The sequence below is a fragment of the Accipiter gentilis genome, chromosome 4 (assembly GCF_929443795.1).
Source record: "Accipiter gentilis chromosome 4, bAccGen1.1, whole genome shotgun sequence".
Lineage (NCBI taxonomy): Eukaryota > Metazoa > Chordata > Aves > Accipitriformes > Accipitridae > Astur > Astur gentilis.
Genome location: NC_064883.1, coordinates 6,220,573 through 6,235,848, shown reverse-complemented (window position 1 = coordinate 6,235,848; position 15,276 = coordinate 6,220,573). Strand labels below are relative to the sequence as shown.

Sequence of the window (15,276 nt, the reverse complement as noted above, 5' to 3'; positions counted from 1 at the left end):
TGTAACCAAACACAGCACTTCCTCAGAATCCACATTCAGTAGCAGATGTCTCTCTTGAATAGTTGTCCAACACCAGGAATGGCCAGCATACAAAGCAATCTCCCAGCTGCCTTTACTAGACTGAAAAAAACCCCCCACCCAAACCCCCAAAACCACCTCAACCAAAACCCAATACTTTTGCAAGAGGTCCATTTCTTCAATTTCTGCTCTGTTTCTTTACCACTGATTTTTCCGCCAAACCCTATTGTCTGTGTTAACCCATAACATACCATGAGGTGTAACAGAGATTGGGGCAAGGTGAAGAGCACACAGACATAGCACTTCAGCACTTCGATGGCTACAAGAGGACGTTTATGCTACCAGAATAGTTTCTTGCTCAGCAGTCCTGGGACATGCAAGTTTGTGCTTTTGCCGTATGAAAATATTTAGGCAGTTACTGTCCAGGTGGCTCTGGATGGGGAAGCTTCTGTCAACCACACCTCAGCCGAGAAAAACCCTGAGACAATCGGTACATTTTGATCCTATAGAATAGCAGTAAGCTATTTACAGTTTCTGTCAGGATAACATGCAACTGTCAACAGTTAAATTGCTTAGGAAATAAGAGGGGTTTTGTGTGACTGGAGTATTTAATCTACAGTGGCTTAACATTAAAGAAGAGAACAGGTGGATATAGCAGTTCTCATGGAAAATTTTCACAGCTGTGGTCTTTTGGTAAGACAGCAGATTTTACTGTGGAATATAACCATTTTTAACAGGGGTCATCTCCCTGATTATGGTTTGACAATAACACTTGTTTTCCAAACTGTGTGCCAGATCTCAGCCACCAAAAATTGCTATAGGCCTAGAAAAAAAATGAGTCTATGCTGATTTAGACCAGCTAAGCAGCTAGCTCTGAACTTTCAAATCAAACAGCCTCAGCCTTTATAGAAGGAACACCCCTGTATAAAAGTAAAACTTCATATTTCCATTCAACAAACAGCTCCGTGCACTGAAAGCAAACACCTGATTTCTGATCAAGTGCTAAATAATTCTGGTTTCTCAGCTGGGGAATTTTTTTAAGTGGCTAACAAATAGGGTGAACTACATTTCCTAGAATGGATTGAGTTATGCTGGAAATAAGCAAGGCATATCACTGGTCTCAGAAAACTTTTATGTGCCCAATATCATTTACACTTAAGGAGATTTATTCCTGCTGTCCTCAATGGAACTTCTGCATTTGCTGCAGAATTCAGCTTCTTTGATTAAGCATGATGATCCCACACTGTGAATACTGGTGTTTCACTGAAACGCTGGTCAGGGGGAGAAGGTCTCAACTGCCTTTGGTCTGTCCTTTGTGGTCAAGTGTAAAGCTCAGTGCTTCCATTCCCTTTCCTGCTCTTTGACTCTGCAATTACCAGAGGCAAAATCATCTCTTCTACTCTTTACAAAGTATGTGGTAATATTGCCAGGGCCCTGTGCACAGCCACAGGCTCTGCAGCCTCCTCCTCTTCCTCCTCCTCCTCCCAGGGGTCCAGCTGCCTGGGCTGAAGGCCAGCTCTGACAGGGCATGGCCACGTAACCTGGGATCAGACAGCTGGAGAATAGCTAAGGTGAGAGAAGGAGCTGAGAGACACCTTGTCCAGGACCTCTGCCCCTTGGCTTGGGAGTTGCATTTAAACTCTTCCCTTGGAAGATGCCTGAGCTACTCTGTAGGTCTGCCTGTGCCTGGCACTGCACCTTGCTCATCCTGACTTAGTTGTGCTAACCCTGACATAGTACCTGCCTCGTCGCTACAGACTGGTCTGGATAGACCTGGACCCTTAACTTACCTGGTCACTGTCGCTGGACCTGCTCTGCTCACCTTGCTTCCACCCTTGCCTTGCAGCTTCCCTGGCCCTGTGGAACAGCTGAGAACTGGTGCTCTCTGAAAATCATAGTGGTTTCCTGGAGAGCTTCCAACATGTTAATTTTTGCCAAAAAAAAACCAACACAAAACCCCACCAAAAAACCCCCCTAACTCAAAACTGTTACAATTAATATGCTTGAGGTAGTAAAACCTGCCCTCGAAAAAAATTCTTCACTTCTAAGATTGAATTACTAACAAGGATTTTTTTTTTTTTTTTTTTTTTTTCCTTAAAGACTCATCTTGCATATGGGAGACTCAGTTTTGTGAGCATGGTCTACAACATGCAGGATTTCACCTTGGCTGTCCCACATCCTGAATTAAAGTGCAACTTGCTTGGATTGGATTAATTTTTGACATCTAATATTTGCCTAACTTTTCCATCAATTTCAGACATATACAGCACAGATGTCTACCTCTCATCTATCATCCAATGCTTCCTTTGCAATCTGTGGAGAAAATAAGCACTTCCAGGGCACAAGTCATCTCATCCTGCAGTGGACTTTTAATAGAGGACAGCTGTATCAAGTCCCTAAATCTGCATTTAGCAAAAGGTAGCTGTGGAGGTGTGGACATCTACACTACTGTGGATAGTCATAAAGGAATCGTACAACTCAACTGATAAGTGGGTGATGGGGGAACTCCTTTAGGACCTAGGTAAGGCTCCTAGGTGCTAACACAAGTTCAGGTCTCCAGAATCAGAACAAACAGATGAACTTGAATCTCATATCCCAGACTACCAGTCTCTTTCTTTTCTCATGAAAAATTGAAAAGCTTCTTAGTCTATGCTGGGGTGTAACAAAAACAACTTTTAAGATCTCTAGTTTGTCATAAAATGAAATTCTCATTTTATGATCACAATCAGAGTCTTTAGGCACCAATACAGCAAAAATAAATAATAAATGGCCAAGCTGCAGTGGAATGACAAAATTACCAACCACATTCTGCAATACCCTCAAAATACAGATTTCCATTAACAGATGGCATAATCTATGAAGACTTTGAATTTAACTGCTCTTATACTCAGGATGCTCGAATTGAAGATAAAACAATGGACTAAACTGCAAATCTACAAATGTTGCAATATTTGTTTGATGAGAAACTCAGTCTAAACTGTATTTAACATTAATTAAGAAGCCAGAAATTAAAATTGTTTTGGCCTCAGTTGTAAGGAAAACAGAAGGCTTCCTTTTTTAGCCAAAACATTTTGGATTATGTTTTTGTGCTGTAGTGACACAAAGCTTTTAATTCCGTAAAATGTTTTGGAACACACTTCATATGGAAGACTATTCCAAATCAACTAATAACATACTGAACGTATCGCTGAGATTAGACTCATAGGTTTTGGATATTGGGGTTTGCTTTTTGGGCCAGAGGTTGGTTGGCATGTTGGGGGTTTTTTCCCCTTTTGGTTGATAGCAAAATATGGCATTGAAAGGAGAACAGGAATGTAGATGCAGGGTGCCAAAGCATGACATATATATGCAGTCCCCCCTGAATGGGGTAAATCCGTGACTTCTGGAAGGAGAATATTTTAAAAAATCGAAGACAGGCAGATGTCAAGTGGGAATTTATTTACCTAATTATTCCCTAAAGCCTGAACTGAATGCTAAGTGCTATGACTCAGACACCCAATAACCAGTCCAGTAACTGCAAAAAGGCCTGTATTTTATTGCCGAACTTTAGGAACTCCACAGATTAGCTGAATGGCTCCTTAACCAACTGGCATAGTCATACAACATATTTCTACACTGAAGAACACAATTCACGGGATTCAGCAACCTCAGTGAGGAGTCTGAAATGAGAGAGGAGCTAAGAGGCCTTCCACTTGAACTTCAGCCTCTTACTCTGCCGCAGGTCTCTGTCTCCCTTTGGGATACTCAGCTGTAAAGCCCCTAGTAAGTCCTTGACCAAGATAAAAGACAAGCAACTCTTAAGAGGTTTAACTGTATTAAAGTGTGGTTGCTGAACACTGCATATTTTCATGAATTCAGTGAACTAGAAACGTCTTTTTTTGCTTTCAGTACTGTTAAATATTTTCACTCATCTGTCTGAATTTTTAAAAGCATGAACTATGCTTAGCAACTAATCATGATAGATATATTTTGACATGAGATTGTCTAAGAAAACTGTACTGAATCCTATTTCAGCAAGAATGTGACAGACTGTTCCAACTGACATACAGTGTCCAGAAAGCCACCACCCAACGCACCTCCCTACGCTCAGGTTTGGAACGCTTAATTTTATGACTGGGTATTTTGTGAATAGATAGGTGAGATAGATCCTGGGAGATTCAGAAGTCTTTTTCCTATGAAATACCACCCCCTGTATTTCTTACATTTCTTTCCCTGACTTGCCAAGTAATGAAGTCAAGTCCCTAACATCTTTTGGAGTGACACACTAAGTATGCACACGGAGAGAAAACAGCGCAGACTTGCTGACTGGCTCATTCTGTCCAGTTAGCTACTGCCACAGCAAATGCAGCACAGAACCCCATTTGTAACCAGGACAGAGGCCACCTGAGGAGTAGCTCAGTTTTTGCCTGCTTAGCACCTTTTTGACAGCTTTTCTGCGTTCTAACACTTAGAAACGTCTTCTAATTTCCAGCCAAATTTCACTGGTGAGTTTATAGACATTTATTCACCTGCTTATGCTTGAACACCATCTTAGCTTGAATAGCTTTGTTCTTTTCCTGATGGCTACCACTGTTTCCATCCCAGGATGTGTAGGGAGCTATGGGATCTCTCTGTTCCTCAACCTTCCACTCCTTATTCTAAGCATAAAGGTGTTAAAATATTATTTTCTCATCTACTAGGTTCTCTACTTACCCTCAACTCTTTTTAGAAAAGTCTTAATTGTTCTTGATCATGACTCACTGAAGTTATCAAAATATAAAGTTTTTATTCTGTGGTGGAATAATGTAGAATATACCTCAATGAACATTTTGGATTTTTTTTTTTTTTTTTTAAAAACAGCTGTATCAAATTTGTAACTCACTGTCACCAATGGCAATACCTGTGGGTTATGCTCTTCTTCAGCTATTTCCAACTGCTGAGTTCTTAGAGCTACTTGTTATGAGATTCTAAATACACGATTATCCCTTTCTTTTCTATTGAGTTTTAGCTCCTTTCTATTATACTAGTCCTCAAGGTCATTCTGTTCTTTCTAGAAAATATCATGTTCCTTTCTATATTGATGATAGCTCCTAACATGTTATCAAGGAATTTCAAGAGCACATGCTTTTTTTCTGTGTGGCAAATCACCAGTGAAACCAGATACAACCTAAAATTTATCCTGAGAAACAGCCTTCTACCTTTTCTCCCCACCTTAATAATTGTCATTACATTATAATCCATGCAGCCTTCACTTCAGTTACTTACTTTCAAAATTGTTGTCTGAATCCTCGTAGTATCAATTTAATAATTTTTTATGGGTCACTGTCTCAAATATTTAATTAATCTGGAGCAATTAATATACCCTTATCTAATAAATTACCAAAATATTGATAATTTTGTCTCACCTAACTTACCTATGAGAAGACACAGTTCTTTTCTAGCCCACTGCCTTTTCCATGTGGTTGATAACGCTGACTTTTAAAAAGCCCTCAGGCAGGTATCAGGGTTTTAAATAGCAAGGTATAATTGCCCCAGTCACCCCCCTCCACCCTTTAATAATTATAGACATTATATTGACTATTTATCAGTCAAAACTACTATTAAAAACTACCAGACCATGAAATTTTACTCTTGGACTTATAAAAATGTCATCTAAATTTACAATGTTTCTGAAGTGTGAATGCATCAGGGCCAGTTATTGTGAAGCCTTCAGTACTCCTAGTACCCGCTAATTTAAATGTGCATTGTATCACTAAATGAAGGGCTTATAGTGGTTATCTGTCAGGTCTAGGAAGAATATTTCATTATCCTGATAAATAACTTGGTCTCAGGTTTGAGGTCTTCTATGGCAATGCTGGAGATTGTCCATAGCTGGAAATATATTGTTCAATGATACCTACAAACTCCTCCAGGTCCAGATTGTTGCAATGCACTCATCAGAATTAAAATTGTTCTCACATTTGGGTTCAGAAGGAACTTCCCTACATTAAATTGCCTGAACCATTACCCTCTCTTGCTTTAATATAATGCAGGTGTTGGACTCACCTGGATGTCCTCCTGGCAGTTGATTCCACATCATGTAACCTGTGCTCTTCATTGCCAGTGCTTTCAGTGGGCCTTGGTAGGTTTTGAGGCTTTTTTACTGAAATTTAAGGGGTTTAGTGAGTCGGTGGCATAGTGTAGATGATTTGCACACTGCTCTGGATTGAACATCTGTTGTATGGAATAGTGATCCATCGCATCCTGCCTCATGGAGCAGAACTGAAGAGCTTCTAAAGTATTTACTGCAGCTGCAAAGTTCCTGACAGTTAGCTGGAATGTCGATATCAATAAAATACGAAAGGCCAGGTTATTTTTTTCCCCACTGCTTTTCATAGCTTTATAAAGGAGATGAAAATAGCTCTAGGTTTTCTTCCAAGGATTCACTTGCCATGCAGAACACCCCAGACAAGAACAGAGAATCTTACACAGACAGGAGGAAGGCTTAACTGTAGCACAGCCAACAAGATTGGTTTCAGTGGTCACTGTTTAAAGCAGCCAATACCGTAATGAGGCGCTCGGTGCAAAACTCCAGCCACAAGCTTGGTTAGATTACACCACTGAAGGGAATAAAGGGATACTATATTATATACCCATATTATACATCCATATGCTGATGTACCATATTATACACCCCATAAGGGAGTGGGGTGGGGTTTTTTTTTCCTTTTAAATGCTTCTTGCAGTGTCCCATCCTGCTGAGGGAGTCACAAAACATGCGATTCAGGGGAGGGATGGGAGGGAAATGATTGCTGCGTGTGTACAGGGCAGCAATACGTCTGCAGACATTCGTCTGATCAACTACATGGTGGTTTTAGTGTGTGAAACATTGGATAAAGAGCTACAGCTGTTTCCATCTCCTTTCTAAAACTATAAAAACAGTAGAAGAAAGAAATAGACCTCTCTGATTAACACCTACATCTCAGTAAGCTGGTAGGACTTAGCCTACTGCAGGAAGTAAAAACCAATGTGACCCAACATGAGGCTCATTACATTTTCACTTTTTGTTCTCGGGTGTTCCTTCTGGGTACCAAAACTTACCTTCGTGGTTTTTATTCTGATGGACAAAACAGATTCAGGCAGCAGTTTGACTGGCAATAATGTCATGGACAAGACTACATTGAAAATATGTCTGAAAGAAAGATTACACTTTGGGGTCGGGGGGGGGGGGGGGGGGCATCATCCACCAGACTGAAACACTTGTAAAAACCCCTCAAATCAGGATTTTTTTTCAGATTGACATCCTCTATGTTATAAATATGACAGAATGACCACATTAGGAACCTGTGGGGGTGCTGCTTCTCCCCATCGAGCCACAAGGCAGTTTTGAGGGAGTTATAACAGGCTGTTATAAAGGCATAGCTTTGCCCATATGCTATCATCTCCCACTGCTATGCCTCAAAGAATGTCTGCACTTGGCAGGCTGTGTTTTGAGCAGACAATTTTCACCTGATACACATGTCAGTGAGAACTGTTCCCATGGCAAATGCCAGCCATCAGCCACAAGCAGAAAAAGGGCTGAAGTTGTTAACAAATGCTGCAGGCATTTGTAGTGAGAAAATGGTTTATGGTTTTTATCTTTTTTTCTATTGCCTTTGCACTCAGAAAAACATAGCTATTGTTACTGAACATAAGAAATAACAATTACATTTAATTAAACCTTTGAAGAATCCCAAAAGATGAACATTTCAGGAAACTCTGAAAGTCTAAAAAGCTATCTGTGTCATAAAACTCTGACTAGATTAGGTAAAGAGCACTGTAGTATACATATGCTCTCTATTCATAATATATTACTATTACTATGGCACTGCTGCTGTAAATTTTTTATTCGATTTATTGACTGATCAAATGATCCAAGTGGGGGCCTGATGAATACCAACTTCTTAAGTGCATATTTAAACTTATGGATTCTGTTTGTTCATATGAGAGATGAAACTATGCATAAAGAAACACAGAAAAAAAAATCAAATAGTAATGAAAACAAATAAAAAATACGGACATCCTTTCTGGAGACTCAGGTGTTGATGAGATGCAGTGGTATCTTGGATGGTATGAACAGACATGAATGCATGGATTTCCAAGGAAAAATTCTTGTATCCTGTAATTGAGTGCCCAATAACTATGCAATGAATATTAATAACTATACTTGTATCTAATTATGGGTGTCAAATATTCAATTTCTGTTGTGAACGGCACAAATGTCAGTGTGCTGACAGTGTGGCTGGTGTGAAGACCGTTGCTACAAAGTCACTGAAGTGCCTAAGCCAAAGAAAGTCTTCTGGGTTCTTTCTCATCAAAATTACTCCTAAGGTTAAGATCTCATGACCTTCAAGGTCCCTATGTTTTATTGAGGAACTCTCGAATGTTCCAGCTTGTTAATGCCTCACAAGTTCCACGTAAGAACATTAAACAGGGAAAAGGGATCAAATTAGTTTACTGGTTTCTTTACATTGACTCTTTGGACTCTTCTTACTTCACCACCCAAGCAGCATCCCAGCATGAAGCTGATCACAGGAACTAGGCAGCCACTAATCATGCTTCAGCCTCAGCCAAGTTTCTTTATCAATATATCAATACTGAATCAGAGTTGAATGACACCTAATTGCAGTACACAGCATGACTGCAAAAAGCCTCAGGCACTCAGGGCAAAAAATTGCCTCTACTGAAGTCAAAGATCTTTGCAACTGCTTTCAGAAGTCCCAGGGTTAAGAGCATTATGGTTTTCATAGTATTCTTAATTTCAGTCTGAAGCGCAGAGTCTTTCAGCCCCTGACATTTCAGATCAGGCTATGTAATAACCATCCTCCAGATAGTTACATTTACTCCTAAATGGTCCTGAATTTTAATAAACCTGTAGGTGTGAGAGGGCATAAAGCTCTTGTCCTTGGCTAAACCCTTAACTGTGTGTTTGAGATTTCAACTACTTTAAGATAGGATTTATCAGTATTACTATTTCTTTAATCATGCACCGAATCCCAGCACAGAAGCTTCTGTATGGTTTACTGGCACTGAAGTAATAATGGCACTTACAGATAAACAATGAGAACAGGGGAAGATGTGATGTAAAAAAAAAACGTAATATTTTACATAGCATAGGCTCACACTTTCACGTGCATCTAGGTAAATAGGAACCCCATGGTTATTTTCTTGTGAGCTTTTGGTGCTTAGAGCCCTGAAGCCTGAACTATGCTGAAGTCAATTTTAAAAATGGGAATTCAGACACCTATGCTAATAAAAAGAACAGATTCCTTATAAAGCGGTTTAGGCTTCCAACTTCATGTTTTCAAAGAGATCTGTGCAGCCAAACAATTTGCGTAATCTGTGCTTCATATTTAGCCACAAGAATGTTGTTATCATGAAGAAACCTTTTCAGGACTTGCTCCTCAGTGTTGGTCTTATGTTTATAAAATGACATTTATTTTTGCAAAAAATTAGAGCTACTAAGATAGAAACTGTCTAAGATGCTTTGAAGAGAGTCTAAAAACTACGTGTTTACTGGGAGCAGAAGGCAGAAGCAGGGGGTCCTAGGAAGCATGATTTCAGCTTTTAGGGATTATTGGGCCAATACTCTACCGTATCTTTGGGGATTAGAATGGAAGTTACTAAGGGCAGGTCCACTCAGTTATGGTATTCCTGGTATGACTGGAAGATAATGAGTGTGAGACATTAAATTCACCCATAGCATCCGTACATTGATTTAGCATCTAAAAAGCCTTTTCATCTTTTAAAATACAGAGCCAATTGTAACATTCCAGTACTAAAATGACAGATGTAATTCTTCTAGTTATATTAACTTTATTCAGCTATTCTTAGTTTTATATAACTTTATCTTAAAATAAAGATGTATACTTTTCAAATACAATATTCCTTGACATGGCCAGTTCATTTTTTTTTCTTCCAGTTCATTTTAGATCATCATATTTGTATCATTTTTTTACTGACCTCTCACATCAGCTTTTACAGCAGCTTTCAAGAATGTAACTGATTTCATGGTTCAGAGCAATGATGATCCTTCAGAACAAAGGTTTGAAACCAGAGATAGTTGGAAAAATGCAGATAGCATAAAAATATAAATATATATCCCTCCCACAAAAAATACCACCTCTTTGGGTCAGAACAGAATAGTCATTCTTTAACACTTCGTATAGAATTTAAGAAAACATCCCTGAACCTATTAGTTTTTCCAAGTTCATACCCAGCCATTTCCCTGCAGGCTGATTTCACACTGTTATTCCAGTGAGTGACTGTGTCTTCGATGAAATGATCTGTTTCCTTGTGCTTTAGGCTTCCTCGTGGCCCTGGACTGTTACTGTAATATGAAATATGATGACACATTTTTCTTTTATGGGGCTCTCCATGTTGGATGTATAGACAAGTAGGTGTAAAGTGTCTTCTGTTTGCTAGCTCCTTTGTCAGCTGCTGTGGACATGCCCTTGACTGGAAGCTCCCCTTGCCCAATCAGATTGCTGTGCCAGTATTTTCCTTGACATATATATAATACAAAACTGTTGCGCTGACATCCCAGGTACGTTGACTTGTTACTGACCAAGGCGGGGTGGAACAGCAAGGCACAGAAAATCCACTATACATTCTAACATTTAGGCTTTATCCTTTATTAGGTAGTGAGTAAGAGACATAAAAAGAATTGAGTTTGTTGTTTACAGCTGAAATTTAAAAGAGACTTGTGTGAACAAAAACTTGTTCCATAGAGCACTGTGACAAAAGAGGTCCAAGAAAACTGAAGGTGTCATTGCAAATTAGCTGATGTAAATAGTTGGAATGACACTCTCTTTCTTTCTAGCAAAACGTGTATTAACTCTGCCCTTAGTACTGTGCCTCCATACATGCCACAGGCCACATTTTGGCAAGGATCAGCCTGTTGATTTTGATGGCATCCCAACAACATGGCAGGATATATAGCAGGTGTACGTGCACCAGAATGCCGTGCGTAAGAGCCTACAGGATATTTGTGGGTCTCCCCTTTTCCCATCTGCATGTTTTTTCATGGGGAAAAGATCACCTGCCCAGACCTTCTCCCTGCCAAAAACGCCAGTCCTCCTCTGCTCTTTTAGCCAGCTCTTACTTACACAGGCTGTTACAAAAAGGCTCTGGAGATAAACGGTGGTTCATGGAGCACAGCTTGAAAAGTGGCGCCCCTTTCAAGGAGGAAGCTGAACACAGTCGGCAATGGCACTACAACTTCTGCAAAAAGATGGGAGGTTGAAAGCAGGCTTAAAAGACCGAGGCCAAGATTTTGCAAGGAGGAGTGGAACCTTACTACACTATATTTATGTGCCCAAACAAAAGGAAACATTTTCTAAATTGAGTGGTAGGCACAGGTTTTGAAGGCTGGCCTGTTTACTGCCTCTTTACTGGGAGCTGTAGAGTAGGGAGCCCTTTTAAATGTCAGCCCCTAGTTATTTAGGTGCCGAAACTTGGCTTCAGGAACTTACTCATACTCTTCTTGTTTGGAAATTGGGCCAAAGCAATCTAGCTAGTAACAGCCCTGAAATCACCACTGTATCTTTTTCATGGCTACATAGGAGTGAATTAAATATAAACAAAAGCCCATTTCATTTCAAGGCACAAACGTTTGCAAATAAACTGGATGAAATACAAATACATAATATAGAACTTATTTCAATACTTCTAGATAAATAAATGCATCTCTTTGGAATTCTTTGGACACAGACATCCATGGAACCTCTTCTTTCTCTCTTTTTATATATTTTTTTTATAAAATCTAAATGCAGAGAGGTTTAAAAAATGGCAAATACCAATGTATATGGAAGGCTCACTGATGAACTGCAAGTCAAAAGTGCTGTATATTCCCATCCTCTATATCTCCCAACTGTCCATATTAACCACAGGCAGTATTATATAGCAACCACATGGTCAATATTTTGCGTTACTACCTTTTAATAAAATCTTTCAAATCATTTCTCCATCTAAACTTAAATTATGTTTTTAAATTTTATTCCTCCTAAATGTATGGTAGGCATTTCACTTAGCTACACGTCAGAGTGGTCGCATGTGACTCAGCAGCGCACTCCATAATATTAATAGATACTTTTCAGCTCCCTATGGGGAAAAGCAGGCAGCAAGAATCCGATTCAAGAAGTCTATTTTTTTTCTCTGCTGTTTGTTACTTACCACTTAATGACCCACATGTGAAACTCAATGGTTATATAATTATTTTATATAGTAGATTTTCTGTTTATAAGTTATTTTCTTACTCTAACATATATACAATATATCTATATATACCCCTGATAAATCTTACTTTAAAGGGACACAGTCAACCCCTTTAAGCCTCACAGTAAATACATAAGGCTTTAAGCTGTCCACACACAAAGGTCAGCTACAGAATTCAAGGGTCCCTTCAGATCCTAAAGGTTGTATTTGTTCCAAACCCACGATGTGCAGTTATCTCGTAATATGTATCTCATGTGTTGCTGTTTACATTTTATAGGTATATTAAGACCTTTTATATCACATCAGTAGGAAATAAAACAAGAGAATAAATCTGTTTCTAAGACTAAGCCTACTGCAAAAAATGTTACCTGTATCTACAGACACTCCCACTGGTGTGATATAAAAAAGATTATGTGCCATTCTTGGGAAGAAATTCTAGCTACATTGCAGTCAGGAGGAAGTTATACTGACTTAAATGAGGCCAGAATTTCTCTCCTGCTTTTCATTTGCTACTTATGACTATGCGTAACCCTTTTGTGTCTTCCTTCTGCTCAACACTAAAGTGTCAGGCCTTTTTCATGACAAGAGTGTATTTTTTTGCTGTCCACTGGCATGCCTTAGACATTGATCTATCCTGTATGTATTACACCTTTTGAATATACACACACTGTACACATATGCTCTCAGTTAAATAAAAGTTTGACCTATTCTGTGTACAGCATCTGGATTTTTTGTCCCCCGCTACAATCTTCTGCATCATTTACTTTGCCCTAACCATAGATTATCTTCACGCCCATTCTTCTACAGGTGAGGAAAACAATTTTTGCTCACCAGGAACAGCTCCACATTATTGTCATCATTTTCGACTACTTACCAAACTGACATAATTTGTTCATTTTATCTTTTGCAACTCAGTTAGAAACCTAGTGGCATAGATAGAGACACAATACTACTGTTTTACAAGACATCTATTGTATCTACTTTTGCTCAGATAAATACCCAGTAACTGCTGATTTGGCAGGAGGATTGGTAAGGGTACTACTATTCACAGTGTTTCTTTTTTTTCCTTCTTCTTTAATCTACAGAATAAAGTATTTTATGTACATTGGAACCAGTTAATGCCCTTTAGACAAATTTGTAAGTTGTTTCATAAAGCAGGAAAGACATTGCAGGGAAATATGTGCCAAAAAGCACAGTCAAAAGGCTTCATAAGTTTTATATGTCACTACAAGTCAATGCTGGAGATCAGTTCTAAAACGATCAATACTCAAGAGGAATGTTCTCATCTGGAGAAAATACTGCCCATTCCCCCTTTTAGAATTTGTTCAGTTCTCTATCAAAAGTCCTGGCTCTTCATATATACTTTAAACTATAAATAAACACTGCATAGTTCAATGTTCTTGATTTTCTTTTTTTTTTTGTTTTGATTTGATTTGAAAAATTATTGCAGTACAATTAATTCCTGTTTGGAGTTCAGTAAGGAGCAAACAGCACGGGAGTATGGGTGGTCCGTATAGGCCCTGGAGCTGGTCGTAGGAGTGCTGGAGGAAGTGCTGAAGTCTGGAAAAGGGTGGCTGCTGGGGCTGTGCGAAGACTGAAGGGGGAATTCACAGCCACAGCAGCAGCTGCTGCTGCAGCTGCTAGCGGATTTGGTAAGATTCGTGGAGCCATCGGCTTTGAAGGTTCCTTTGAAAATACTAATTTTACCTGTGGGGAAGAGAGAAAACAAACAGAGAGACATAATTTGTTCATATTAGCTACACGACAGGCAGCTTGACTTAAGACCATAAGTGCAAAATCAAGCAAGAGAGGCCTCGTAGTGGCTCCTGACTCTATGAGCTGCAGGCTTGTGACAGAAGATACGATCACGTGCATCGGACAAGGGTGAGCAGGATTTGGTAGGGGACAAAGAGTTTCAGTGTTCACGCCTTATTACCGAGGCTTATATTTAACATAAGATTAGAAATCAAAGCAAGCCTAAAAAGGGGCTGAGCAATCTGCACCTAAGTAAAGCTGCATGTATCCTGCAAGAATTAAATAAGGAAGAATTAGCCATCGGTTAAAAGCCCTCCATCTGGACAGCTTTATGATAGAGGCCAGAGCAAAATGAAAACATATCCTATTCACTGGTCTGACTAAGAAGGTACTTTTGTGTTTATCATTAGGATGCAAGTTCTACTTAAGAGCTCCAGCTAGCTCCTCTTTGTTAGCTCCTGCCTCTAATTACAAGCAAACAAAGTTTATCTTGCACCAGTTATGAAAATCTCCTATGTTTCACATGTTCAAATAGATGATAAATTCTACAGGAGCTGCCCTATGTCATCTTGCTGTGTCTTCCAGTGTTTCTCACTACGCTACTGTTCATTCTTATAAGGACTGTGAAAAAGTGGCAGATATTTTAAAATGTTGTCATGAAAAAAATCTTGCCTATATGACTTAGTATGGTGCCAAACCATGGTATTCTTGTTACTGTCACTGAGGCTTCTGCTTTAAAAATGTCTTGTGCACTACCAAATACAATTTAGAAAACTCCTCATTAAGAATTTCCAAAAAGGAGAAAAAAAACACCTGAAGCTTTTCCGAGGCTAATTGAAGATACTCACAGAGGTCCATTATGATTTAAGAGAATTTACATCTGGTATGCATAAAATGAATGTCAGAGTAGTCTATATAGATTTCTGTATAGATTTCAGTGGGATTTCAAGTCTCTAATGAGATGCTAGGAGTATCTTGAATACCTTTGTTGTTCTGGTTTTATAAGTCTGAGATAAGAATAGAAAGCTCATCCACGGACAAAGAAAAGTTCCCATTGGCTCCGATGGACTGTAGGTGAGTCTGTGTCCTGGCATGACCTGAGGCCCTTTGCAAAGAACATAAACCTGAATATGTGGTATTGAATATACAGAATATGAATACATGTACCGTGCCGTGGTACATCTCAGTGTAAGTATAGACTCTTCTCACTCACAGGGAAACACAATTTCTCATGCTTGAATTGAAAGGGGTTTTCAAATAATTAACTTGCACTATATCAGTCTGATATTT

The 15,276-nt window shown here is 39.2% G+C and overlaps 1 protein-coding gene across 7 annotated transcripts in view; it reads right to left on the bottom strand.

The window, feature by feature from the left end:
- ZNF385D (zinc finger protein 385D) overlaps positions 1–15,276 on the bottom strand; it is a 753,372-nt gene that overhangs the window by 296,207 nt on the left and 441,889 nt on the right. For 6 of the 7 annotated variants that reach the window (XM_049798898.1, XM_049798899.1, XM_049798902.1 and 3 more), the window contains one exon: positions 9,852–13,938. In XM_049798898.1, coding sequence (XP_049654855.1) covers positions 13,705–13,938 — 234 coding nt within the window. In that variant the 3' untranslated portion in view covers positions 9,852–13,704. Of the gene's footprint in view, positions 1–9,851; positions 13,939–15,276 lie in introns of those variants that run through there. The other variant, XR_007505851.1, reaches the window with a different exon arrangement.